Here is a 25,603-nt window from a genome sequence, read left to right as displayed (position 1 = left end):
ATTCATGTGACTCATGATATTAACATTATTGTGGGAGTCTGAAACTGAACTTGTAATATCTGAAGGTATGCCTGTATAAGAATAGTGTACCAGAAGGAGAAGAGAGGGAGAAGGGAATAGAGAGTTTATTTAAAGAAATAATAGCTGAGAACTTCTCAAACCAGGGGTAGGACTTGGACATACAAGTCCAAGAAGGTAATAAAATTGCAAAGCTTCTCCAAGACATATTACAATGAAACTGTCAAAAATCAATGATAAAGAAAGAATCTTAAAGGCAGTCAGGGAATAAAAGAAAGCAAGCTACAAAGAAACCCTCATTAAGCTATCAGCAGATTTCTCAGCAAAAAGTCTACAAGCCAGGAGAGAGTAAAATGACATATTCTAAGTGCTGAAAGATACAAAATTGCCAGCCAAGAATAATATATCCGGCAAAATTATTCTTCATATATGAAGGAGAAATAAAGGCTTTCCCAGACAAAAAAAAAAAAAAAAAAAGCCCTGAAGGAGTTCACCACCCCTAGATCTGCCTCATAAGAAATGCTAACAGGAGTTCTTTAATCTGAAATGAAAAGATGCTAATCAGTGACATGAAAACATATGAAAGTACACAACACTTTGGTAAAGGTGAAAGACAAATGGTCAGAATTAGAAAACTGTAACTCTATATTAGAATGGTGTGTTAACCACTTAACTATAGTACAAGGTTAAAGGAAAAGAGTATTAAAAATAACTACAGCAGTCTTCCCTTATCTGCAGTCTTAGTTTCTGTGATTTCAGTTACTAGTGGTCAATCAATATCTGGAAGCAGATGATCCTCCTTCTGACATGTCCTCAGAACGTCGATAGTAGCCTAATGCTATGTCACAATGCCCTATCATTCACCTCTCTTCATCTCATCATGTAGGCATTTTATTATCTCTCATTATCACAAGAAAAAGGGTGAGTAAGTTACAATAAAATATTTTGAAAGAGAGAGAGACCACATTCACATAACTTTTATTACAGTATATTGTTATAATTATTCTATTTTATTATGAGTTATTGTTAATCTCTTACTGTGCCTAGTTTCTAAATTAAGCTTTATCATAGGTATATATGCATAAGAAACAACATTGTGTATATATAGAGTTTGGTTTCAGGCATCCACTGGGAGTCTTGAAACATATCTCACATGGATAAGGGGGGTACTACTGTACAGCTACTATAATTTGTTAAATAATGCACAGCATAAAAAGAGGTAAGTTGTCACATGAAAATGTAAGAGAGAAGGAGTAAAAAGGTGGCGCCTTTACAGGCAAATGAAGATAAGTTGCTCTCAGCATAAAATGGACTGTTTTATCTACGAGATTTTTTTTTTTTAAAGATTGGTACCTGAGCTAACAACTGTTGCCAATCTTCTTTTTTTTTTCCTGTTTTTTCTCCCCAAATCCCCCAAGTACATAGTTGTATATTTTAGTTGTGGGTCCTTCTAGTTGTGGTATGTGGGACACCACCTCAATGTGGCCTAACGAGCAATGCCATGACTGCACCCAGGATCCGAAGCCGTGAAACCCTGGGCTGCTGAAGTGGAGTGTGCGAACTTAACCAGTTGGCCATGGGGCCGGTGCCTCTATGAGATGTTTTACGTAAGCCTCATGGTAACCACAAATCAAAACTTTAGAGTAGATTCATGACCCATAAAAAAGTGGGAGACTGAACACACCATCATGGAAAACCATCAGCTTATAAAGGTGGTCAGAAAAAGAGGGAGAAAGAAACAATGGAGACACATAACAACCAGAAGGCAAACAATGAGATGGCAGTAGTAAGTCCTTACATATCAATAGTCACTCTAAATGTAAATAGATTGAGTTCACCAATCAAAAGTTATAGAGTGACTGAATGGGTAAAAAACAAAATCCAGTTATATGCTCCCTACAGGAGACTCATTTTGGCTTTAAAGACACACATAGGCTCAAAGCAAAGGGATGGAAGAAGATACTCCATGCAAATGGAAACCAAAAGAAAGTGAGGATAGCCATACTTATATCAGACAAAATAGACTTCAACTAAAAATGGTAACAAAGGATAAAGAAGGTCACTATATAATGATAAAGAGGTCAGTACATCAAGAAGATATACCACAAATATATATGTACCCATCATCAGAGCACCTAAGTATATTAAGCAAATACTAACAGATCTGAAAGGAGGAATAGACAACAATAAAATAATAGTAGGGGACTTCAATACTTCACTGTGAGCAATTGATAGATTATCCAGAAAGAAAATTAACAAGGAAACATTGGAATTGAACTGTACTTTAGACCTAGTGGACTTAACACACATATATAGAACATTCTAACCAACAGCAACAGAATACACATTTTTATCAAGGGCACAAAACACATTTTCCAGGATACATCGTATGATAGCATGCAAAACAAATCTTAGCAAAATTAAGAAAACTGAAATCATATCAACTATTTGACCAATGGTATGAAACTAAAAGTCAATAACAAGAGGAAATCTGGAAAATCTAAAAATATGTAGAAACTAAAAGTATACTTCTGAACAACCAATGGGTCAAAGAAGAAATGAAAAGAGAAATAAAAATTAAATTGAAAAAATGAAACTGGAAATACAACATATCAAATCCTGTGGGATGCTGCAAAAACAGTTCTGAGAGGAAAGTTTATAGTGATAAATGCATATATTAAGATATTATAAAGATCTCAAATAAACAGCCTAACTTTAAGTTTCAAGGAACTATAAAAAGAAGAACAAATTAAACCCAAAGTTAGTAGAAAGAAGGAAATAATAAAAATCAGAGTGGAAATAAATAAAAGAGACCAGAAAAACCATAGGATAAACAGAACTGAGAGCTGTTCTTTGAAAAGCTAAACAAAACTGACAAACGTTTAGGTAGACTAAGAAAAAAAGAGAGAAGACTCAAATAAATAAAATTAGGAATAAAAGAGGAGACGTTACAGCTGATACTACAGAAATACATAGAATCATAAGAGACTATTATGAACAATTATATGCCAACAAATCAGATAATCTAGAAGAATGGACATATTTCTAGAAATTTACAACCTACAAAGACTGAAGGAGGAAGAAATAGAAAATATGAACAGACCAATAATGAGTAGAGGTTGAATCATTAATCGAAAACCTCCCAACACATAAAATTCCAGGTCCATGGCTTCACTGGCAAATTCTACCAAACATTTAAAGAAGAATGAAAGCCAATCCTTCTCAAACTCTTCCAAAAAATTGAAGAGGAGGGAACACTCCCAAACTCATTCTATGAGGCCAGCATTACCCTGATTTCAAAGCCAGATAAGGACTCTACAAGAAGAGAAAACTATAGATAAATACCCCTAATGAAGATAAATGTAAAAGTTTTCAAGAAAATGTTAGCAAACTGACTTCAAGAACACATTAAAAGGATTATACACCATGACCAACTGAGATTTATCTGAGGCATGCAAGGATGGTTCAACATATGCAAATCAATAAATGAAATACATTTACACTAATAGAATGAAAGATAAAAATCACATCATCATCACAATAGATGCAGAAAAAGCATTTGACAAAATACAGTATCCTGCATGACAAAAACCCTCAGCAAGTTGGGTATACAAGGAAGAAACCTCAATATAATGAAGGCGATATACGACAAACACACAGTTAACATTATATGCAATGGAGAAAAATTGAAAGCTTTCTCTGTAATTTCTGGAAGAAGACAAGGATGCCTACTCTCACCACTCTTATTCAGTATAATACTTAAGTCCTAGTTAGAACAATTAGACAGGACAAAGAAATGAAAGGCATCAAAATTGGAAAGGAAGAAGTAAAAATGTTGCTATTTGCAGATGATATGGATTTGTATATAGAAAATCTCAAAGACTCAACCAAAAAACCGTTGGAACTAATCAACAATCTCAGTAAAGTTGCAGGATATAGAATAAACATATAGAAATCAGTTGCATTTCTATACAGTAATAATGAAACATCTGAAAAAGAAATAAAGAAACCTTTCCCATTTCTCATAGCATCAAAAACAATAAACTATCTAGGAATAAATTTAACCAAGGAAGTGAAAGATCTGTACAATAAAAACTACAAGACTTTGTTGAAAGAAATCAGAGAAGACACAAATGGAACGACATCTGATGCTCATGGACCAGAAAAATTAATATTGTTAAAATGTTCATACTACCCAAAACCATCTATAGATTCAGTGGAATCCCTCGCAAAATCCTAAAGAAAAAAATGACCCTAAAACTTGTGTAGAAATGTAAAAGACCTTGAATAGCAAAAGCAATCCTGAGAAAGAAGAACAAATCTGGAGGTATCGCTCTTCCTGATTCAAACTATATTACAAAGCCATGGTAATAAAAATAGTATGGTACTAGCATAAAACTAAACATGCAGATCAACAGAACAGAATAAAGAGTCCAGAATTAAACCACTGCGTATATGGTCAACTAATATTTAACAAGGCAGCCGAGAATGCCCAATGGAAAAGGATAGTCTCTCCAACAAACGGTGTTGGGAAAACTGGATAAACACATGCAGAACAATGAAATTGCACCCCTATCTTATGCCACTAACAAAAATTAATTTAAAATGGATCAAATACTTAAACATAAGACATGATACAGTAAAACTTCTAGAAGAAAACATAGGGAAGAAATTTCTTAACTTTGGTCTTGTAATGATTTTTCAGCTATGACACCAGAAGCACAAACAACAAAATAAAAAATTAACAAATAAGACTAAATCAAACTAAAAGATTCTGCACAGCAAAAGAAACAATAAATAAAATGAAAAGACAACCTACAGAATGGGAGAAAAATATTTGCAAATCATATTTCTTGTAAGGGATTAATATCCAAAACATATAAAGAACTCATGCAACTCAATAACAACACCACCAAAATAATATGATTAAAAATGGGCAAAAGGACTAAATAGACATGTTTTTAACAAAGACATCCAAATGACCAAACAGGTACATCAACATTACTAATCATAAGAAAAATGAAAATCAAAACCACAATGAGATATCACCTCACACCTGTTAGCATAGCTATCACCAGGAAGACAAAAGATAACAAGTGTTGGTGAGGATGTGGAGAAAAGGAAACGCTTGTACACTGTTGGGGGGAATGAAGTTGGTTCAGCTACTATGGAAAACAATATGGAAGTTCTTTAAAAATATAAAAATAGATCTACCTTATGATTCACAGAATTTATGCTGAGCAAAATAGACCAGATCAAAGACCACAAACTGTATGATTCACTTTATGAAGTTGTAGAAGAGGTAAAGCTAATTTAAGGTGAAAAAACCTGACTGGTTTTCCAGGGGGAGGAAATTACTCAGGTGGAACAAAGAAAACTTTCTGGAGTGATAGAAAACTTATTTATTAAGATAATATTGTGAGTTACAGAGGTGCATCTTTTTGTTAAAAGTTGGATAGCTAAGATTTATGTGTTTCAAGGTACATAAATTTTACCTAAGAAAGAACTGTAATTATTATCATCATTGATCGAGAGTAAAAAGTTAGTGAGGTATATATGATATAAGATTGTCAGAATGTTGATATTGTTGAAACTGGGATGGGTACAAAAGAATTTACTATACACTTCTGTTTACATTTCATCGTTTGAAATGCCCCAATATAAAAAAGTTAAACAAAATTAACTCAAAACGGACCATCAACCTAAACATTAAGGTGAAAACAATAAAAGTATAGAAGAAGACATAGAAGAAAAAACATTTTCCCAACATTGGGCTAGGCAAAGAATTTTAGACAGAACAAAAAAAGCACTAACCATAGTATAAATTGAATTTCATAAGAATTTAAAACTCTATTCCTTGAGATACACTGCTGAGAAAATGAAAAGTAAGCCACTGACTAGGAGAAAATATTTTAAATATATATTACAAAAGACTTATACCCAGAACATATAAAGAACTTTTATAACCCAATAACAAGAAAACACAAAAGCCAAGTAAGAAATAGATAAATAGTCAAATACAAGGATATATAAATGTCCAATAAGACATGAAAAGAGGATCAATGTCATTAATAATCAGAGAAATGTAAATAAAATCACAATGAGATACCATTACATGCCAAAGAAAATGAAAATTAGAAATACTGATAATACTATGTATTAGTGAGCATCTGGAACTCTCATTTATTGCTGGTGGGAGTGTCAAATGGCACAATCATTTTAGAAAACTTACACAGATTTTTTAAAAAATTAAAAATCTGTGTTCTATATGATGATCTTAGGTATTTACCTGAGTGAAACGAAAGCATATCCCTGTAAAAAAAAATTTATGCATGAACATTCATAGCAGCTTTATTTATATTAGTCCCAAATTGGAAACAATATAAATTTCCCTCAACTAGTGGATGAGTAAACAAATTGTAGCACGTTCATATCATTGAATACTCCTCAGCAATAAAACGGAATGAATTACTGATGAATGCAACAACGTGAATGAATCTCAAAACTATGCTGAGTGAAAGGAAGGTAACACAAAACAGTACATACTGTATGATTACATTGTCATAAATTTTAAAAGGCAAAAATAATATATAGTGATTGAAACCAGGCAGTGGTTTTCCAGGACCAGGAGTGCTGGTCACTAATTATACTAGGGAACTTTTTAGGAAAATTAAAATGTCATGTCTTTATTGAGTGGTGGTTGCATGGGAATATACATGTGTTAAAAATCACTGAACTGTATAAACCCATATATTGGGTTCATTTTATTGTATGTCAATTATACCTCAATAAAGTAGATTTAAATATTCAAGTACAACACATGAATGGCTAAGGCCAAAAGACAGAAAATTAAATTCCTGAAGCCCAACATAATTTGTAATAAAAGAAATATGAATTAAAGTAATGTGATGGCATTTTTAGCGTCAAATTGGCTCAATTTGTTAGAAACTTAGGAAAGACATAAGGAAAAAGGTGTGCTTATACATTGCTGATAGGAGTATAATTGAAAAAAGCCTTTCATGAGAACATTTCAGCAATATTCTTAACAGAGAGTATCTCTTTAGACGTAATTTAACTTTTAGGAATTTCTTCTCGGAAAACAAAGAGATTGTCTACAATTTCTAAAGACTCTCTGGAAAGGAACACCACACACTCTCTCAGTGATGTGTTCCAATATTTTACAAAGCTTTCTCTCAGGAACTTTATTCTGATGACTAGCTTAAACCAAGAGGCAATGTGGCATCCCGGAAGAACCCTAGGCTTAGGAGTCTAATGATCTGGCTCTGGTCAAAGAGTCTTGGACAAGCCACTACCTCGTGGAAGTTCATCTTCTATGAAAGAAATAGATGAAACCAGACGTTAAATTCAATGAATATTTTTCAGTCCTATTTTACTTAACAATGTGAAAGCTAACTTCTTCCTGAAATACTTATTTTCCTTTCTGTAATAAAAAAAATCCATTTTTTTCTTTCCTGTATAGGGAAAAACCCAGTTCTTCCCTACTGTGTGTTTCTCTCCTGTGAATCTCCTCTACTATTCACACAGCACGCTTCACTTCTGACACTTTTGGTCGCCAAATATGTGGGGGCTTTTCCCCACAGCAAGCAAGTCTCTCTGACATCAGCTGGATGTCCTACAATTTAACTCATTTCTTACACTGTCTATCTGGATATAGTGTCAGATCCCACAGGTTAAGGGCTGGATCCCACAAGACTGCCTCCCCCCACCACACACACACACACTTCAAGCGCCAGTCACAAGCCCAGGTTACCTCCTGTGCTTCTGATCCATTGGTTATAGATCAGAGGTTCCAAAGAATTCCTCCTTTGGTTCAATTAATTTGCTAGTGTGGCTCACAGAACTCGTGGAAATACTAAACGTTTACCAGTTTATTAAAAGATATGATAAAAAGGATACAGATGAACATCCTGATGGAAGAGATGTGTAGAGCAAGGTATGTGGGAAGGGGCATAGAGCTTCTGTGCTCTCTCCAGGTGCCACTCTCCCGGCACCTCCATGTGTTCACTAACCTATAAGCTGTCCAAACCACATACTTGTGAAATTTTATGGAGGCTTGATCACATAGGCGTGACTGATCATTAACTCCATTTTCAGCCCTTTTCCCTTCTGATGAGAATGGGGGGGGGGCGGGGCTGAAAATTCCAAGCTTCTAATCATGTCTTGGTCTTCCTGATGACTAGCCCTCATCCAGGAGCCTATCCAAGTCACCTCATTAGAACAAAAGACACTCCTGTTACACAGGAAGTTACAAGGGTTTCAGAGCACTGTATCAGGAACCAGGATCCAAGACCAAATATTAAAACAAAGGATACTGCTAGTGCTCTTTCACTTAGGAGAGGTTGAGAGGACATCTACTTTTGGGGAAAGGAAAATGTATTCATCTATGTCCTCAGTGAGTTCAAAGATGACCACGGGACAGCCTCTTGGAAATATCCAGAAAAAGGTTGGTTACATAGGAAAAAAGCTTAATAGGAAATTGAGAACTAAAGACACAAATTTGAGAGCCATTATATGGAGGGACTGTTGAAGCCATAAAACAAATGAGCTAATCCGGAAGTTAATGAAGCAGAAACAGTGCGGAAGATTAAGAACTGAACCCCAGGAAATGTGAAATATGAAGGGACAGAAATAGGAAAAAGCGCCTACAGGGGCGATGCCTCTATTAGACTGTAAGTTTCTTTCTTGCATGAACCATGTTTTTTATATCCATGAACCTCACATATTACATCCTCAAATACATTTATTAAAATCAACTTAACATTAATTATTATACATATTACTCCTGAAAGATGAATTTAATTCTATCTACTTTCTTAGGAGCTAATCAAAGGTATTTCACATGAAGTCCTCTCAGTTGCCATCTCTTTTCTCTGGCTAAATTTGTGCTTCTTGTTGAAGCTGGGAATCCTATGATATGTAGGGATTGGTTTGGGACCATACTTGTGCATCTTTGATGATCTACCAGAAGTCTGAGAGCTAATGGACATGCATGAGACATACATGCAAAGACATTTTATTAGTATTTAAATATTCACATGCTTCATAATGTTACATTTATATAGTTGAAGTCAGAAATAAGTAGAAGGAGGAGGCCATTTTTCAGAGATTCCAGTTTTGGAAAGGCAATAGTACTGCACAAATGGAAAAAGACAAAATAGCTTTTTTTGTTCTCTACTCTGTGCGGGAGCAAGTCATCAGGTAACATGGCTTTAGAGGAGCCCTGCTGAAGATGCATTTGGAAATGAGGTTGTCATGGCAACTGTCTCCGAAGTAACAAAATCCCCCTTGAGCTCTCAGAGAACTCCCAAAATCTTCTTTGCACTTAGATATCAAAGAGAGCTTATTTTAATGAATTGTTTTTCTCTATTTATAATTATTGTGCAGTGGGATTGAGAACAAAGATTGGGATTCATTCGTTACTCTGGGACATGAAAAACTCTAAGTGTAAATCAAAAGATGAGGCACTGTTATTGCTGAGTCTTAGCTGAGGGTGAGCAGGTCCTCATGGATGTATGTGCACATACTCATAAACATACACAGGCCTGTCTGCAGTAGTTTTATTTGGACTTGTCTGGAAGAAGATGGACTTATGCCTTTGTGTTTTGATTTTATAACTTTTGTAAGAGGATTTCTGCCATTAACCCAGGACCAAAAACCTATCTAATCCACTGGCACATGAAATTTCCCCAAATCAAGATTTGTTTCCTGGCTAGGAAATCTGTCATCCTTAATATATAAAAGCCCCTGGTAAAGGTGTAGAATGCAAGTTGCCACACAAAACTTCATTAGTCCCTATATAAATAAATTGCCTTCCAGATAACTATTTTGAAAATGTGTGCAGTTTACAATAGCCAGGACTTGAGTCTAGAGTCAGTAATGCACATTAAATATGTTCTGCTTGCTTAAGAAGCCCAGCAAGATCCCTGGCCCCATGAAGTTTGGAGTTGGACAGACCACAGTTTGACTCAAGATACTGGAACCTACAAGATGTATGTGCTTCTCATTGTTAAAGTGGAGATTAACAGGTCTAACCTATAAGGTTTTGTGAGGAATAAACAAGGTAAAATTATCTGTGCATTGCTTTAGATACTTGCTGTCAGTAGGAGGGTGCTGGGTCAGAAACAGTGTTTGGCGCACAGTAAATGCTCAACACAGGGTAGTCAGTATTATTTTTCCTGCAGTACTTTGCTCTTAACTGTGCTTAAAAAGATGTAGTGAATAAAAGAATAAGTCATTAAAAGCCACGTCAAGTAGTATCAAGGGTGTAAACAAACATTTCTTCTTCCTTAGGGAAGGTGGTCTCTGGAGCAGTGATCCTGAGGGAGTATTTTTAAGTAGGTCACTGAGATCTTTAATTCTGAATAAAACTCTTTAGTCTCTGGTTAGCCAGCAGAGTACAGCATTGTGATTCCAAGCAGAAGGGTGAGTGCCTGCCTGACTTGGTCTGTCCTGTAGCAGATGATTAAAAGCCCTATCCCTGGGAGCCAGACCACCACAGTTCACCTTCTGCTGCAACTTAGTAGCATTGGGACTTGTGCAAATCACTTAGCCCAGTGTCCTCAACTGTCAAATGGAGATAATCATAATGCCCCTCAGCATTTAGAACAGTGCCTATCGTATAGCTAGTGCTCAGTAAATATTTATTTTCTTTTTTCTTAGATTTAATCAATAACTTTACATGATCATCCCAATATTATTATTACATGATAATTCCACAGCCGTTTCAGCTAAAGACTGGGCAACATGACCTCACTTTCCTGCCCTGTCTAGCATTGATCCAGTGGTGGAAAGTCTAGGCAGGGTCAAATGGCTCCCATTTCTCAAGAATCATGTTAGAGAAGAGCCCCACATCTAACAAACTTGATCAAGGGCTGTAGAAGGAAAGAAGTACACAGAAGATGGTAACAGTAAAAGTCGAAAGGTCATCCCAGCTGGGCTTTGTGGACTCCCTTCTCAGTTGTACCAGCCCTTACTCTGGAGGTAAAATTCACCCACAGATAGTTACTAAGATGATTCAAAGCACTTGGGGACCATGAAAACAGAGACATATACGAAATGCCATCTTGAACTTCAAAAATCTCTATTAAAATACCATTCTCAAAAATGTTCCCCCGCCTTTTCTCTGAGCAATTCTTTTCTTTTTCCCTCAGAGATCCTCCTAGAGGAGAATGGCTGCAGACAACACCTCCTCTGTGATAGAGTTTATCCTCACAGGCTTAACAAACCATCCAGAACTCCAGATCCCCCTCTTCTTCCTGTTTCTAGGTCTCTACACGGTCACCATAATGGGGAACCTGGGCTTGATAACCCTGATTGGGCTGAATTCTCACCTTCATATTCCCATGTACTTTTTCCTCTTCAACTTGTCCTTCATAGATTTTAGTTTCTCTACTGCCATCATCCCCAAAATGCTAATGAGTTTTGTCTCAAAGAAGAACATCATTTCCTATGCAGGGTGTATGACTCAGCTCTTTTTCTTTTGTTTTTTTGTCTTTTCTGAATCCTTCATCTTGTCAGCGATGGCATATGACCGCTATGTTACCATGTCTCCTCAAGTGTGTTTACTCCTCTCGTTAGGTGTCTATGGGATGGGAGTTTTCGGGGCTATGGCCCATACGGGAAATATAGTGTTTCTGACCTTTTGTGCTGGCAACATTGTCAATCACTATATGTGTGACATCCTTCCCCTCCTTGAGCTCTCCTGCAGTAGCTCTTACATAAACGTACTAGTAGTCTTTATTGTTGTGACTATTGGCATTGGGATGCCCATTGTTGCCATTTTTATCTCTTACGGTTTCATCCTTGCCAGCATTTTCCACATCAGGTCCACTGAAGGCAGGTCCAAAGCCTTTAGTACTTGCAGTTCCCACATAATTGCAGTTTCTCTTTTCTTTGGGTCGGGAGCTTTTATGTACCTCAAACCACCTTCCGTTTTACCCCTTGAGCAGGGGAAAGTGTCTTCCTTGTTCTATACCATTGTTGTGCCTATGTTCAACCCATTAATCTATAGCCTGAGGAATAAGGACGTCAAATTTGCTCTGAAGAAAACCTTGAGCAGAATAACTTTCTCTTGAAAAACTATTAGAAAATCAGAAAAGGAATTCAAGGATTTTTTTATTGGAGTGTATTATTATTGTTATTGTTATCATTTTCTTCAATGAGGAACCCAAGCTTCAGTGCTGTTTTTCCTGTCCTATATGTACAGGAATTTTAACTATCTTTCCCAAATGAATTTATTCTCCCTCACCTTCATCCCCCAACTCTTCCTTCTTTATTTTATCAAAAGAGTTGCTACAATTTTAGAGTATTCAATATTGAATGGGGCTTAGGAATTGTTTAATCCAGTGCCTTTATATAATTCATTACTCTTTGGAAATTCAGAAATATTTGTATGTTGCCCAAAACATAAGACTACCCAGGGCCAGAGCTGGGACTAAAACCCCAGCTTGAATCCCAATCCTGTTTGCTTTCCTTTATGCCATGTTTTCTTGCCTCATCTCTTTCTTGGGAGATTTAATTTCTCATGTTGGTGACCTAGCACATTTAAATTATGAATATATTCATAGTAATTTCATGCTACTTTTCACAAGATAATTTTAATATATCACATTTTGCAAGAGAGTAGGAGGTGAAAATTTTTATCGAGTTGGTTTTGGCAAAATGACAAGATCAGAGTTTGATGAATTATGTAGTGTGTAAGTGGTGAGTATGTTAGATTTCAGATAGAGGCAAGTATGGTGACCATTTACTTGGTGAGTGGAGCCCTAGGGACATAGTTTAGTGAATTAGAACTCCCAGGGAAGAGAAATATAATTTTAAGGTGTGTAAAGATGTGGAGTGGAGTTGTCATATATTATTTCAAGACTAACAGAGATAGAATTTGGAGTCTTTTTTCAAGGGTTACCTTGGTTGTGGTCTGAGGTAACTGGGAGCTGCACTATCCAATATGGTAGCCACTAGCTATGTTGAGTACTTCAAATGTGATCATCCAAACTGAGACATACTGTAAGTGTGCAATATAAGTGCAAAATACACACTGGATCTTTGAAGAATTAATATAGAAAATAATGTAAGATATCTCATTGATAACTTTTTGTATTTAGTACATGTTGAAATAACATTTTGGAAATAATATGTTAAATAAAATATGTATATCATTAAATGAATTTATCTGTTTAGTTTTTTAATGTATCTACTAGAAAGTTTAGAATTATATATGTGGCTTGCATTATATTTCTATTTGATGACACTGGTCTGGAGGATGTAACAGAACACTAGATAGTTATGGGTACACATTTAGCTATCAGGGTAGCATTAAGCTGTTGCTTATTAGGAGAGGCAATTGCTACTGAATTTTCATGCATTGCAGATAGTCATTACATTCTAATGGGCAAAATGGGGAAGGGATGACAATCCAGGATGAGTTCATAAATCCACAGTACTATGTAATGTGAAATATAACTTTATATAAAAAACTCAAAGGAACAATTTTTTGATCTAAACTTACCATTAATGGTAAAAATTTCTTTGAGAAACAATGATAAGTGATGTTCTGGGGAAATATCTTTACCTGTAAACTTTTCCTTAGGAAAGTTCTCTTCTATTGGGAAATAAGGGAAGTTTGGATAAATGTTAAGTTTTGCCCTTTGATTTTGTTCAATGTTGCTTCAATGAAAAAAATACGCATATGGGGGATGACTGCACTTTAGATGAGACTGAATAGATCCTTGAATTCAGGGGACCTAGAATTTAGGAGTGAGGTTGGTGTATGTATTGGGTATGCAGTAAAATGTAGGCAATAGAAGAAAACGTAAACCTTCTTTTAAAACACTGCAGTCCAGTTTTCATATAGCAAAGAGCACAAATCTTAAGTGTATAGCTCATTGAACTTTTGCATATGTATATGCAACCTGGATCAAGATGTAAACATTTCCATCCACTTTAGAAGGTTTCCTCTCCAGTAAATATTACCTGCCCTCAACCCCCAACTCTAAAGCTATCCACTATTTTGACTTTTATTATCACAGATTGATTTTGCCTGTATTTGAACTTCATGTAAACATGTACTGTATTGTTTCTGGCTTCTTTTCCTCAGCATAAAACCTGTAGTATTCATCTATATTGTTGCATATATGGATGGATCACTATTTTTGTATTGCCGTGTAGTATTTCATCATCTGAATATAGAATTATTTAGTCTGTTAATGAACATATAGTTTCAAGTTTTTGCCTATTATTAATAAAGCTGTTATAAACATTTTTGAACATGTATTCTGATTGAAATTTGCAAAGCTTTCTTTTGGATATGTACTTAGATGTGAATTTGTTGGTAATAGAGTAGGCATATGTTTAGCTTTTATAAACACTGTCAAGCTATTTTCAAAAACATTTTAATCAATTTGCACTGCTATCAACAATGCCCGACGGTTCCAGTTTCTCTGCAACCTCATTAACACCCAGTATTTTTATTTTACCTATTCTGATGTGTGTAGCAGAATGCTTTTTTGTTTTAATTCTCATTTTCCTCATGAATAATGTTGTTGAACACCTTTTAATACGTTTATTGGCTGTTTGGATATCTTCTCCTGTGAAGTCATTATTCAAGTCTTTTGCCTGTTCACAAAACAAGACTGTTAGTTGTTTTCCTAGTGATTTGAAAGAATTTAAAAAATTCTATATATAAGCCCATATATGTGCATGTATATGTGCATGCATATATAATATCTATCTCTATCTCTATTTCTCTACATCTTCTCCCTGATTATGCCTTGCTTATTCTTAATTGTATCTTTTGATAACAGATGCTCTTAATTGTAACGAAGTTTGACTTATCAACTTTGACTTTTGCGGTTAGCGTTGTGTCCTGTTTAAGAGATGTTTTTTTATTTTTCCTGAGGCCAGAAGAAGAGCAGTGTGAAGAGAGGAGTGAGACAGAAGATGTAACAAATCCGTGGCAGCTTTGGCTCTGTCAACATTTTGGGTCTCCTTATCTTTTAGCTCCACCCATGCTTATACTACCTCTACCTCTATTTGGTTGATGCTTTGTAGGGGCAGAGCACTTGAGACCTGAAGGTGCCAGGATTACAAGTATTTTCAATTCAATAAACACATTATTTGTTTATTTATCTACTTTTTATGTTTTAGAAAGAGTTTTAAGGAGAGATGATCAGCACACTAACTACAAATGTTTAAAGCATTAATTTTGATAAATTTTGACATATCTATACACTCATGAAACCATCACCATGATCTTGTCCCTTTGAGAACCTTCCCTCCTACCTTCTGCCACCCCTCCCTCCCTTCTAGGCAACCATTGATCTGCTTTCTGACATTTTTTTTGTTTTCACTCTTAAGATTTTTGTACAAATGGAATCATACAGTATGTACTCATTTTTGTCTGGTTTCTATCACTTAGTATAAGTATTTTGAGATTCTTCCATGCTGAGATGCTTCCATGTTGTTCTACTAATAATTAATTACTTTTTATTGCTGAGGAGTATTTCACTGAATGGATATACTATCATTTGTTTATTTATTCCCCTGTTGATGGACATTTGGGTTGTTTCCAGTTTTGGCTTTTATAAACAAAACTATTATGAACATTCATATACAAGTCTTAGTATGGACATATCCTTTCATTTATCTTGGGAACACATAGATGTGGAATAGTAAAGTTATATCACATACGTATCTTTAACTGTTAGAAAAACTGCCAAAGTTTTCCAAAGCTCTTGCACCATTTTACACTCCCACCAGTAGTGTTTGAGATTTTCCATTCCTCCACACCCTCACCAACACTTGTCCACTTCTTAATTGAAGACATTTTAATAGGCATGCAATGGTATCTCCTGGTAGTCTTAATTTGCATTTCCTTAATGACTAATGACGATGAGCATATTTTCATGTGGTCACTTGTCATCCATATATTTTCTTTGGTGAAATGTCTATCCAATTTATTTGCCGAATTTTAAAAGTAGGTTGTTTATTCCATATCATTGAGTTCTCAAGTTTCTTTTTATATTCTGAATTCAAGTCCTTTACCAAACAGGAAATTTTCAAATAGTCCATGGCTTATCTTTTCATTCTATTAACAGAAGATTTTAATTTTAATGAAGTCCAATTTATCACTTTTTTCTTTTATGAATTGTAGCTTTGTTGCTATATCCAAGAAATTTTGCCTAAAAAAAGATCACAAAGATTTTCTTCTATATCTTTTTCTGGAAGTTTTATAGGTTTTTACATTGGGTCTATAGTTCACTTTGAGTTTAATTTTTGTATATAGAGTGAAGTATGGATCAAAGTTGTTTTTTTGGTATGTGTGTGTGTTTGCATGTAGATGTCCAGGGATTGTTCCTTTACCTTTGTTAATAATTAATTGACTCTATTTGTATGCGTTTCTTTTGTTCTTTATAATATATTCCTTTCATCTGCTTGTCTATCTTGATGCCAGTACCACACACTTTTGCTTACTGTAGCTTTATAATAATTCTTGAAATCAGTTAGTATAAGTTCTCTACCTTCATTCACCTTTTTAAAAGTTGGTTTGGTTATTTTAGGTCCTTTGAGTTTCTCTATGAATTTTAAATTGGCTTGTAAATTCCTACAAAAGAATCTGCTGAGATCTTTTGATGGGATTATGTTGAATCTGTGGATCTTTTTGGGGTGAATGGATATTTATTTTCCCTTCAGTCATAAAAAGGAGTGCCTACTTTTCTACAGTCTACAGCATAGTAGATTCTCAGAATTTTCAATCTTTCCAAACTGATAGGTAAGAAACAGTTTTTAAATATTGTTACAGTTTGCATTTCTCTAATAATGAGAAACATTGGGGATATTTCCATGTATTTAATGGCTGTTCCTATTACTTCTTAAAGAGACTATCTCTTTATACCCTCTCCCCACTTTTCTGTTGGATTTTGATTTTCTCAATTTTTAGGAGGACTATATATTAGCCATATTAGTTTTTTTGTTGAGATACAAGTTGCATATACTTTTCTCCCAATTTGTGATTTGGTTTTTGACTTTCCTTATGATATTAAATTTTTAAAATTAAAATTATTAATCTTTTATTGTTTCAGGGATTTTAATCATAGTTAGAAATGTTTTCTTTCCTCTTAGGTTATATAGAAATCCACTCATTTTCTCATAATGTTTGGGTGATTTCACTTTGTTCCATTTAGATGTTTGATATTTTTAGAAATTGTACCAGTATATGGTGTGAGGAATGGATCCAACTTTATCTTTTTCCATATGGCTATCCAGTTGTTGTATCACCATTTATAAAAAATGTCCATCTTTTCCCTGCTGATTTGAGCTGTTGCCTTCATTACATACTAAGTTTCATAGGCACTTGAGCTATTTCTGTGTTTTCCATTCTGTTCTATTGGTCTGTAAGTCTATTCATAAACCAATAGCTCACTGCTTTAAGTATAGAAGCTTCACAATGCTTTCATATCTTGAAGGTAACTTCCCACATATTGTTCTTTTTTAGGGCTTTCCTAGCTATTCATTTTTGACTATAATCTTTATAATTAATCTGTATAGCTACAGAAAATACCCTTAGTGGTACACTTTTTGCTTGTATCTTAAATTTATAAGTAAACTTAGGGAGAACTGACATCTTTGGATCTTGAGACTTCCAATTATGAAGTGTAGTATGTCTTCCCATGTTTTTCAGGTATACTTCAGTATCTTTTAGGAGTATTTCATAATTTTCCTCATCTATGTTTTGCATATTTCTCATTAGATTTATACTTGGGAAATTTTTAAAATTTTATTTTTGCTACTATAACGAGGGTTCTTTCATTGTATGTTCTGATTATTCTTTGTATGTATGAATTCTATGTTAATTTTATACCTTGTAATATAATTGTTATTTTTTGTAGAAGTTTTTCCATGAATTCTTTTAAGTTTTCCAAATATGCAATAAATTTTTTTATAAATGGAGATAATTTTTCCTCTTTCCTTCTGATTCTTTTTTTTTTCCTAAAGATTGGCAGCTGAGCTAACACCTGTTGCCAATCTTCTCCTCCCGCCGCTTTTTCTCCCCAAATCCCTCCAGTATACAGTTGTATATTTTAGTTGTGGGTCCCTCTAGTTGTGGCATGTGGGATGCCACCTCAGCATGGCCTGATGAACGGTGCCTTGTCCACGCCCAGGATCTGAACCGGTGAAACCCTGGGCCGCTGAAGCAGAGTGCGAGAACCTAACCACTTGGCCACTGGGCTTGCCTCCTGCTTCTGATTCTTATGACTCTTATCCACTTCCCATTTATAATGGCATTTTTTACTACCTTTAATACAATGTTAAGTAATAGAGGAGATTGTAGGCATTCTAGTTTTACTCCTGGCTCTAATTAGGAATGCCTTTGGAGTTTTCAAATTAAGTTGCTTGCTTTTGGTCTGAGTTTTATGTATTTTATCATCTTAAAGTAGTATCCATCATTCCTTGATTCAAATAGGTATTTTAAAACGAATGGATATTGAATTTTATCAACTTCTTTTCATATTCTTTGGGATTTCATTCCCTCAAAATTTGCTCCACTTTCTTAGATCCTTTATCTCTCTGTCTCTACAGAATCTTCTACCTCTAAACATACGCAAGCCTGCTTCACCCTTAAAAATTTCCTTTGATACTCCTTCTCTGTTCCTCCTCTTCTGCCTAAAATTAAGAAGAGTGAGCAGTGCTGCCTTCTTCTCCGCATTCATAGTCTCAATGCTATATTTTATAGATTATATATGTAATTTCTTGCCTATGTCTCCCTTTGTACCCCAGTGTCAGAGTGTAACACCCCTGTACAGATGCACTTGTATCTCAAAATCTGATTTTTCCATGCCAGTGAGGACTTCATGTCTGATTTTCAGGGCATTGTTGAACCCTAGGTTCAGCTCTTGTTTATGAGCCCTGATTACTGTCTTGAAATTTAGGCATGAAGCCACCAGGTGCAGGGAGTCACTCTGTCTCACCTAAATTTGAAGTTGTTATGCCAATTCCAATTTTTCAATAAGTATGAAGTTTCAGTTATGCACGATAAATAAGTTTTAGAGATCTGCTGTACAACACAGTACCTCTAGTTAATCCTGTATTGTACACTTAAAAATTTGTTAAGAGGGTAGATCTCAAGTTAAGTGATCTTGCCACAATAAAAAAATATGTAAAACAACTTAGACACAGAAACAAGGAACATAACATTTAAAAACCTCACTATATTCCATATCTCTTTAATTAGAAAATATATAGCATTATTTAAGAAAGTAAATTCCAGAAAAAATTGCACCATCATTCAATTAACATTAAGTTTTAGAGGAAACTTTTTACAGCAACTGGGTATGACTTAATTTCTATATTCTTTTTCAAATGCAGAAATTATTGAATGATGGAATAATTATCGAATAAAAGTATGAATCATTCATATAGTGAACTTCTGCCTTAGCCAACATCATAGAGAATATATACGCTGATTCTTGGCCTCCAAAAGTGAGGTATCTTTAGAAAAATGTCACCATGGTTATGTGTGATTCTTCCCTGCTGTCTCTACATGGCACATTAGTGCTTTCATAGAACCAGTGATAATACAGCATTTACTTCTTTCTCTCCTTTATGCACAGATTTTAAGCCCTTTTGGGGCAACTTCCATTATTAGCTGATGACAAAGAATCTTTGTAGCTTTGAAGATTTCTAGATAATTTTACAGAAAAAGGTAACATGATGAGAGCTTTGCCATGTTGGGCATGTTAAGATCTTAACCAATTGCCAGATTGTGCTACCGAAATTTGTCATTGTTATGGAGAGCCAGCATAGGGATTCCTATGTAGAGCCAACCCTGCACCCTGTCTGTGGCTCTGGAAAGAGGGGCTCCTGCTTCTACTCCTTGGATTAGCAGTCTTTGGGAGATAGGAAATTCTGCAGAAGTCAAAAGGTGGTCTATTTTGAAGATGACATTTTCTTGTTTGTTATATAAACTCCACATAGGAGGACATCTGAGGAAACCTTCTTTGGGTGTCCAGTTAGATCTTGATATATAAACACATAAACAAAGACCCCTTTTAAATATCACCTGATGGCCACAGTGCCAGGGACAGGAGATGTTTCCTTTCTTCCATTGGAGAGGAGTGTCTGGACACGTTCTTGATTTGAAATCATGATCTTTGGCTCAGAATTGATTCCAAGATAGTGTTGGCTGTAGTTTTCCTGCCTGAACAGGAAAAATAAGTATATATGCTCAGGGTACCCCTCTTCCTATACCATCCAAGCCATTTTCCTTCTAGGAAGTGGGAAAGCAGAGACTATAAGACTCTGTACTGCTGACAGTAAGCTGAACAAAGGAGAGTGGCTGCATGGTGGCATCCTAGGTCCCTTTTTGTCCTTCTTCTTAACATAGAGTCCTGAAAACTGAGTGTTTAGGGACTACCTCTTCCCCTAATTTGGTTCTGGGGTGGAAGTGATTGAAACAATGGAGGCAGAGAACATGATGCCTCTAGGTCTCTTCTCAGTTCTCATTCGTTATTCAATATGTGGTTTCTCAGCAACCTGGGAGATTACTGAATATCCCCGAGATGCTGCTTCCCTGCCTTTGCTGTGAGAACTGGGTTCCAGTGCACACTCTGGTTTAGCTCAGCCTGGATCACTGGCCTCACTGAGCTGCTGACTGTGTTGGGACATTTTTCAAACTTGGGAGTACATTCATAAGAGTCAAATGGGACAGGAAGAGATAGGCATTCTTACATTCCTTATCTTCCATATGTTAAGACGAATCATTCTCCTGTTACAGCATTAGAAATTCTCATGTCTGAGTCATCAAATCCATTTAGCCCATAAAAAAGTTCTTCTCTTTAACCTGCAAAGATGACTTCCCTGAAGAGAGTGGCTGTGGGAAACGTCTCAACAGGGACTACCTTATTTTTGTTTGTTCCACAAACGGACAAGAATTCCATCCCACATTCTTCTCCTTATTCTCAGAACTTGGTCATTTTAACTGAGCTGAATTCTCTGTTGCCATCCTCACAAGCTTGTTTTCTGAGATCTCTCCTACTCCTTTGTCATTTGACTTAAAATGATAATGAACGCCATAGCAGAGAGTCACATCATCACTAATTTGAAGTGCAAGATTCTGCTCTTTTCTTCTGCCTGTTTATACCGTTTTAGTACTTGGGCTTGGGTCACTATGGGATCTGTGTCCCTCAGGTCTATTCTCTGCTGATGGCTGGTTTGTATTGGGATCGATATTGATGGTGTCATGGCGACCCAGTGGTCATGGTCAGTCTGTCTTCGTGAGACCACAACACCATCAACCACTGCACGTGTGACACACCTCTTCTCATCAAACTCTCTTTTATCAGCATCTGTTTCACAAGCTGGTGGATTTTGTAGTCATAAGCATTATGACTGACCATCTTCGTGTCTTACATACTCATCTTTCCAGTATCCTCCATTTCCTCTCTCCTAAGGTAGACCCATAAGCTGTTTCTTTTTCTTTGGATCAGGGAAATGCTTCTACCTCAGCTCACCTCCTGGGATCAGGAGCTACACTGGTGGTTCTCAAACTTAAACATGCATCTGAATCACTTGCAGGGCTTGCTAAAACGTAGATTCTAGGCCTCATCAACAGAGTTTCTGATTCAGTAGGTCGAGGCTAAGACTCAAGAATGCTCATTCCTAAAAAGTTCCCAGATGCTGCTGCTGCTCTGGGAACCAGCCACTGAGGACCACTGGGCTAACCCATTATCTCCTACAGCACAGTAGCAGCTGTGCTCAATTATCTACTCAATAATTAGTTTCCTGATGTGAAACCCTGAGATTTTTCCTTTGAGTTGGGGAACTAGTGACATATCAAGCATGTTTCATTTTTGAAATTTTTCATGATACATTCTGAATTCTAAAATTTTTCTTCTAAAAAGTGATGGGTTTGGGGGCCTGCCCTGTGGCCAGGTGGTTAAAGTTGTGAATGCTCCGCTTTGGTAGCCTGGGTTCACAGGTACTGATCGCGGGTGCAGACTTGCTCCAATCGTCAGCCATGCTGTGGCAGGCATCCCACATACAGAGTAAAGGAAGATGGGCACGGATGTTAGCTCAGCACCAAACTTCCTCAGCAAAAAGAGGAGGATTGGCAGCAGATGTTAGCTCAGGGCTAATCTTCCTCAAAAGAATAATAATTGATGGGTTTCAATTTTTCCTCAAATGGTTTTTTTTCTCCCCCATTCCGTTCTGTGTAATCTTGTCCCATAATCTTCATTTGGTTTCATTCCCCTCGACTTTTTATTGGGTTCCCCAGAAGACCTTGAGATGAAGATTCATGTGAAAGTGGTTTCTTAGGAAGCATTCACAGGTAAATCCAGTAGGGAATGCAGAAGTGAGAATAAGAAAGACTGAGAAAGTGTGTAATATCAAGTAAACTCTGGTGATAGGCAACTTTGGCTCAAGCTTGCATGGAGTCTTTGAAGACACTGTGTGACATGCCTCAGAACTGTCCTGAGCAGGGCCAGGCATCTGGATTCTCTGTACTCTGACACATGGCAGTCATGTGTTCGGGGGCACTCCATGGATGTACTTTCTCAGCACTCTGGCTCTCCTCTGCAGGGAAAGCAAGCTCTGGCATCCTGAGGGGAGCTGTGTGGCAAATAAAATGAAGTGCTAGCTGTTGGGAGTTTGTGAAAGCATATTTGAAGCTAATGTGCATCAAAATGAAAACAGAATCTGAAGGGATGTGGGTAGAGCACTAATTAGTATTTGGTACACCTCCCAACTGGCAGAGGTGTTTCTATGTTATTGATGTGATTTTGAGGAGCAAAAAGTTGCATCTGAATTGGTTGTCATTTATATACTGAGATTTCCTCCTTCTGGACATATTTTCTGCTCTTGATGTTTGATCATGAGCAAACTTCATAACAGAGTGTATCTATCTATATCCTTATGCTCTATGTGTTGAGTGATTTTTTTTTTTATTGTGAATAAATGATTCCCCCTTCTTCAGGAAGGGAAGAGATCTATTTTTCTTTTAGTGATATCCTGGCTTCCGCCTGTTTTCTTCTCAGATATTTGGAGTTAGAGCCATTGATTCCTTCCTGTTTACTCCGGTAACATTTCAATTCTGACAAAAACTGGCAGTTCTTCAATAGCCCTCAAACTCCTAGAGGAATGAGCAACTTCCTCCTGCTCCCAACTCTCCTGTCTGGCATCCCTCAAGATGCTTTGGAAGCAGACATTCCAACATTCTATTTTACCTGACCATTTGGGCCTTATTTGTAGGGCTGAATTTCTGCCTAAGCTGGATATTTTCATTTTGCCTCTGCAAGTCCATTCTCTATGCTCATCCATTCTGCTCTCTCCCCAGAAGACTTACTAATATAAACTGCATCAGCAGACTCTCTTGCCTTCTGTCTTCAGCAGGCCATGTGAGGAAAGAAGACAGTGAAGACAGAGTATTTATTCCTCTGGCCTCCTCCCTGTGGGATCACTCTGGGCTGCACTCATCTACCAAGCATCACATTCAGGTTTGAGTGGCCCTAGCCACACAGCTCTCTCTCTGTACCACTAATTCAGGCCTAGAGATGCTAATGGTGACTCCTTTACTAGTTCTGGGATACTGCATAGTCTCTTGTATTTTCCTATATCCCACCCATGCTTGGAAATAGTTTCTATTCTCTTTGTCTAACTAAATTATATGGGTTATATGGGTTTGTTCTTCCCTGGACATCTTGTGCACCCAGAGGGTCTACCTGGTGTGCTTACAGGATTAGGTTTCTAAAATCTGATCTGGCCATCTCTGTTGTACTTCTCTTCTCCACCAACTTATAGAATAGAGTCACAAAAGTAAGCCAAAGATTATGATTGACAGTTACACATCTCTCTGTCTCTCTTTCCTCACACAAAATGGGAGAGTCAAGAGCCTTGTGCCTTCTCTGAGTTCAGGAATGTTACTGTAAGTAGGAAGTGCTGGTGAATTTTTCCAGAGCAGTGACTGCCCTTTCTTTTCTTGAAATTACATATGGCTTGGAAAGTACCCTCCTGAAATAGCTCCCATTTTGTGTATTTACACAAAGTTTGCATAGAATGCCCTGGGTTCCCAGAAGTAGGGCTGATAGCTGACCAATAGAGGGAAATAACTGGGCTAAAGGAGAAATATTCTTTGAGAAGTTGTGGTCCTCACATTTTCTAAGCACATTTTCAAGATGATTTGAAAAATAAACATTTCATCAGTGAAACAGTTCTGGGATCTGTTTATGGAACACTGGAAGCAAAAATTTAACATTCAATTATGCGCATATGTGAGATAGGTAATTATATGTTTATTCACAAGAGGAAACCTGGTTTGAGCAAATGATTCCTCCTCTCCATAGATGGGCCAATTCTCTCTGGCCAAAAGCAGATGATTCATCTAAAATGGGTACCTATCCTTTTATGCCCTAGGAGAGTAAAGAAAGGGAAGAATCCTTTCTCTTTATCCATATCCCTGTTATTCTATTCCTTAAGGGAGAGGAGTGACTCATTACTGCTGAAACTGCCAGACTGAATGGGGGAATAAATGGTCCAATACCCTGAGGGCTCTCTTTTTAGGACTGGCCTGTCCTCTGGACCAATACTTGTCTCCTCTTTTATGTTCCCCATTTCCCTTGGAAGGAAAGGCATGGTGCTGTCCATTTCTCCTTGCCTGGGTTCATCAGACTTATCTGAGGGATGCAGTGAGGGAATTAGAGAATCTCATTGTGGCTGCAGAGCTAAGCTCTGTCCTCCAGTTAACTTTATTAGTATAAAAGTTGATCTTTTTTATCTCCTTTTATGAGTGACAAATAAATGGCAAGCAATAGGATATATTGGAGTATATGAGGAAGCCATTCGTTGTAAATCTATTTTGGCCTAACCTTGTTTTTTTTGTTTTCCAAAAACGCCTGATGTGACCATTGAGCATGCATTGTATATCTGCTTTAAGCATTTGCTATGTCCCAAAGGCAAGAACAAATGCCCTTAAGATAAAGGTGCAACTTCCCCCACAGTAGCATTTCCTTAAGGATAAGCATCTCTCCCTAGACTAGAAGTTGCTGCACTCGCCTGTGACCACCCAGCTCACATGTGACCACCTGGCTTGAGACAACAGACCTGCTTCCTGCTGTGCCCACCAGGACAGTGGACCTACTACCCTCTGTGGCCATCAACTATTGTGCTGACAGGGCAATCTTGTGACTACTGTAAAAGGGACATTTCAATCATATGTGGTACATGCTCCTTGACGGTATATAATCACTCTGTACACCCAACTTCTTTGGAGTGCTCCATTCCTTTGTGGAAGGACTCTCCCAGGCTATATGGTCCTCACATTTGGCTCATAATAAACTCACCCTAATTTTGATTTATAGATTGGTTATGGATTATTTGCATCAACATGAGCCTCATTTGTCTGATTTCTCAATTAGTTCTCTATTGAAAGTGCAGAGCACAATGAGTGATTATCATTCTTGATGACCTCAGCAATCCTTCCTTCCCTTCCCTCCCTTCCATAGACTCAGTGATTCAGCCCATAATATCACTTTCTTTTGCCCAAATATGCAGGACTTTACTGAGATTAATGGTT

General features: G+C 36.7%; 1 protein-coding gene across 1 annotated transcript; it reads left to right on the top strand.

Annotated features, from left to right (window-relative positions):
• The first annotated feature begins 11,207 nt into the window (after nucleotides 1–11,207).
• Nucleotides 11,208–12,113, top strand: LOC124225298 (olfactory receptor 8B12-like). Its single transcript, XM_046637885.1, has one exon. It carries the CDS (start codon nucleotides 11,208–11,210, stop codon nucleotides 12,111–12,113), a length of 906 nt encoding a protein of 301 aa, XP_046493841.1.
• Nucleotides 12,114–25,603: the final 13,490 nt, after the last annotated feature.

Source organism: Equus quagga, chromosome 14 (genome assembly GCF_021613505.1).
Source record: "Equus quagga isolate Etosha38 chromosome 14, UCLA_HA_Equagga_1.0, whole genome shotgun sequence".
Classification (NCBI taxonomy): Eukaryota; Metazoa; Chordata; class Mammalia; order Perissodactyla; family Equidae; genus Equus; species Equus quagga.
Note: the sequence above shows the minus strand (reverse complement) of the source record. Positions and strands in the feature narration are given on the sequence as shown.